General features: G+C 33.0%; 1 protein-coding gene across 4 annotated transcripts in view; it reads right to left on the reverse strand.

The window, feature by feature from the left end:
• LOC117173959 (zinc finger C4H2 domain-containing protein) overlaps window positions 1-2448 on the reverse strand; it is a 36543-nt gene extending 34095 nt beyond the window's left edge. Inside the window, exon 1 of one of the 4 annotated variants that reach the window (XM_033362605.1) lies at window positions 2023-2448. In XM_033362605.1, the coding sequence (XP_033218496.1) occupies window positions 2023-2078 (56 nt within the window). In that variant the 5' untranslated portion in view covers window positions 2079-2448. The remainder of the gene's footprint in view (window positions 1-2022) is intronic. The other 3 variants (XM_033362606.1, XM_033362608.1, XM_033362607.1) reach the window with 3 other exon arrangements.
• Window positions 2449-3593: the final 1145 nt, after the last annotated feature.

The raw sequence follows: 3593 nt of genomic DNA on the forward strand, positions 1-3593 counted from the left end.
GTGTGAATGAGACCCTAGTTAGAAGAGATATAAGAAGTCACAGAAACACGAGAGCCTGCATGAAAAAATGCATGGACATAAAAGAAGCTAGAGAAGTATGCCTGGACAGAAAAGTATGGCGGCATATAGTTAATAAAAAGAGTGTCAGTAGAGTGAATGACGCCTGAAACAAAGACCTTGGCTATTAATGAACCCAAGTGGGGAACCTTACATAACTTCGTGAGGTTCTTCGCTTGGGGTGATTGCTAGAGAGATTGATCAGCAACCTGGGTCGGAGCAGTGTTGCGGAACGAACGTGTTATTTACTTAAATAGCACGAGAATTCTGGATCAATCTGAAAAATCTCTATCCCTTCCACACATTACTCATTTCCCCTGCCGAGTGAGTCACGCCTACCCCGAAAGGGAAATGGCTTAATGGTGTAAAAATAATAATAATAACTAGTTAATTTGTTTTCTCATTTAATTTCGACAACAGATATTCTGGAAGTGATTTTCACAAAGTAAATACACTAAATATGCACAAAATTGGTAGAGTGAAACTTATTATTTAAACAATTTTTGAACAAAATGATTATTTTTGATAAAAAAAAGAGAAAAAAGTTACATACAGAGCCTTCCGAATGGAAAGGGCCATTGTTTCATGGTCATAACTCGTGACCTATATGAGCTAAAACATTTTTTTTTATTTTAAGTAGAATTTAATCCTCTATAATCGAAATTGCGTCTACTTTAATTGAAGTTTGGAACATTTTTTTTTTAATTAACAGGTTTCAAAGTACAGACACGAAGTTCAGAATTGGGGGTTTTCGCCTCTTTTTTAAAAAAAATCCGGGTTCTTTGGAGGACTATAACTTGGCACCCTATATAACTTGGCCCCTTACTAAACCATTTTAACAAAAAAAAAACGCAAATTGCCTACTTAATACGGTAAAAAGGCTGTTTTGTCGTACAAGATGCCTAGACTATTAATTAAATTTTCCATAATGATTAAATTCCAGCAGCTAGCTTCACCAAACATGAACCTTATCTCTTGAAAATATGCAAAACTAAAGTTTCATCAGTTTTTTCATAAATATAATCAATACCCGATGTTTATTAAGGCAAACAATGATTCTTTTTCAATTTATTGAGTTTTCCTCGACATTTTTCATTTAGATACATTACCCGGTAATAAGCGCAGAATAGAGAAAAATTAAAATTTTCAGATTTCACCGCAAAAGTGAAGATCATTCTATTATTTTGAATGCGCGATTTGTCCATCCGTCTAAAATGCCACAATAAGAATAAGATACCTGCTAAACTTAGTTACTGCTATTTCCATAGCGACCGCCACACAGTTTTCTATTCTCCCAAAGAGAACGTGTTTTTAATATATTTAATTCCTTTTAATTGTACCGGTAACGCACCTCACAGTTATTTTTTATTCCTCAGAAGTGTTCATATTTTGATTATATTAATTCCTTCTAGTAAGTTCACAAAATATGTGTAATAAGTTGTTTTAATTCCTTCATGCGGAATGTAAATTCTCACATTTTAATTCTCACCAATTCAACTCTGCCTCTCTTGAGTTAAACTTATTTAAATTCTCACATTTACATAGATTTCTTTGTTGCATTTTTAAAGATGTTTAAATAAATTATTAAAATATAAATAAATATAAATTTGAATATTTTTTTAATTTATAAGTTATAAAATGATTTAATAATGAAAAATAGGTTAAATAAATGCTTTCATTGAATTTTACTAAGTCGATTGAGAGGAATAGGGTTTGCACCTTTTCTGTTCCCGTTGGGGGATTTTTAGACGGAAGAAAAATCGCGTATTCATAGGAATACAAATTCTTAATTTTTCTGAATTCAACGCTTGTTACCGGGTAGGCTTTACTTTCACATCCCTCCATTGAGAAAGCATCAATCATGTTTTGTCTTCAGACTAGAAATTCGTTACATGAAGAATAACGTCAAAAAACGGTTATAAACATGAATAAATTGATAAAACAAAAAGTTTTTATTTCACTCACCTAATGTCTTTTAAAGCTTCTAGCTTCGCAAAAAGAACCGTCGCTTCTGTTGTCATTTTTGAGGTTATGTTCTCTCACTTCGCAACTTGACACTCTAAATAGGCAAATTATCCTAATTATAAACCGGAAAGAAATTCTATCAGCGTGAAAATGCAAGTTTATGGTCTTTCAGAATACACATTCGTAAATGTGGACTGCGAAGAGGCAGGAAACTCGGGAAAAATGATTTTCTCATCAGCCGCGTCGTCAAAATGTTAAACGCACTGTTTCAAAGTGAATCTGTAGTAGCAGAGATGAGGTGGGTAGTAGTGTGGGGAAATGGCGTATAAGATAGGGAATGGGCCCGTATGAGCCCACCCTTAATCATAATTCAGAGCATATATATATATATATATATCGTAGGCATTTAACCGAATCCGGCAATAAATGAATCTACCTGCGTCGACCTTTCTTTCGTCCATGGACATAGGAAACAAGGGACTTTTGATGTCCCGAGACAAACATGGCAGCGCCCACATGTTTATATTTTTATGCAGTTTGTCGGCAAAAATGCTCGTGCGCATAATCAAATGGCACATCGTAAGATGACGGCTCTCCCCACTCATGGAATTCTCCCCCTCCCGTGGATTCAACCCCGCTCGGACAAGTTAGGATGGCATGCATAGTCTCGTGTTTCCTATGACCATGCTTTCGTCTAATTCCCTGAATCCAAGGTGGCTCTTAGCAGAGATCGGCTCTTAGATGAATAACTATACACTTACTTGAAATCAGAAAAATGCTTTATCTACTGGTCGATGTATTGTAAAAATAAAGAAATTGTGGAAAAGTGAGGAATGTTTTTAAAATGCATAAAATTGTTTTTAGTGCCTTGTCAATAATACATTCAAAGAAAATCATAGTAAATAAGACCATTAATTTTCATATACAAGAAATATTATTTATATTTATTTTAAATTTGAAGATTAAAAATAATAGGTTATCAAAAGAAACTTGTAATATACTTGGAAACAGTATTTTGTTCATTTGAACGTTTAGAAATTCAGGTACTTTTAATTAAAATACTTACATTAGTTGGAAAACTTAGATTTAAATTTTCAACATTTTGGTTCCTGATTTTTAATTTCTGCTTGGGAAAACCACTCTTACTCTTTTAAGAATCCTCAGTTTTTACATCTCTTGCGATTTCAAAAATATTTATTTTAAATTATACTTCTAAGAATATTTATACATAAAATATAATTGATAAAAAAATTTGTTCTTAAACGAAAAAATTACTTGGGATTATTTTCGAAGTGGGAGGTGACAGACAGTAATTAGACGACCTTTCTTTCGTCTAATTCTCTAAATCCAAAGTGGCACCTAGCCGCCTCCATGCACTCACGGCTTTATAAAAATAAAAAAATTGCGGAAAATTGAGGAACATTTTTAAAATGCAATAAATTACTTTTATTGCCTTATAATACGTATGTACTTTTTTTGTAAGTAAAATATCGAGCTGAAACTTCGGGAAATGTATTAGAGTGCAATAAAGTACGTTTAGGTACTGCATTTTGGTAGAAACTTCACTGAAA

Source organism: Belonocnema kinseyi, chromosome 5, assembly GCF_010883055.1.
Source record: "Belonocnema kinseyi isolate 2016_QV_RU_SX_M_011 chromosome 5, B_treatae_v1, whole genome shotgun sequence".
Lineage (NCBI taxonomy): Eukaryota > Metazoa > Arthropoda > Insecta > Hymenoptera > Cynipidae > Belonocnema > Belonocnema kinseyi.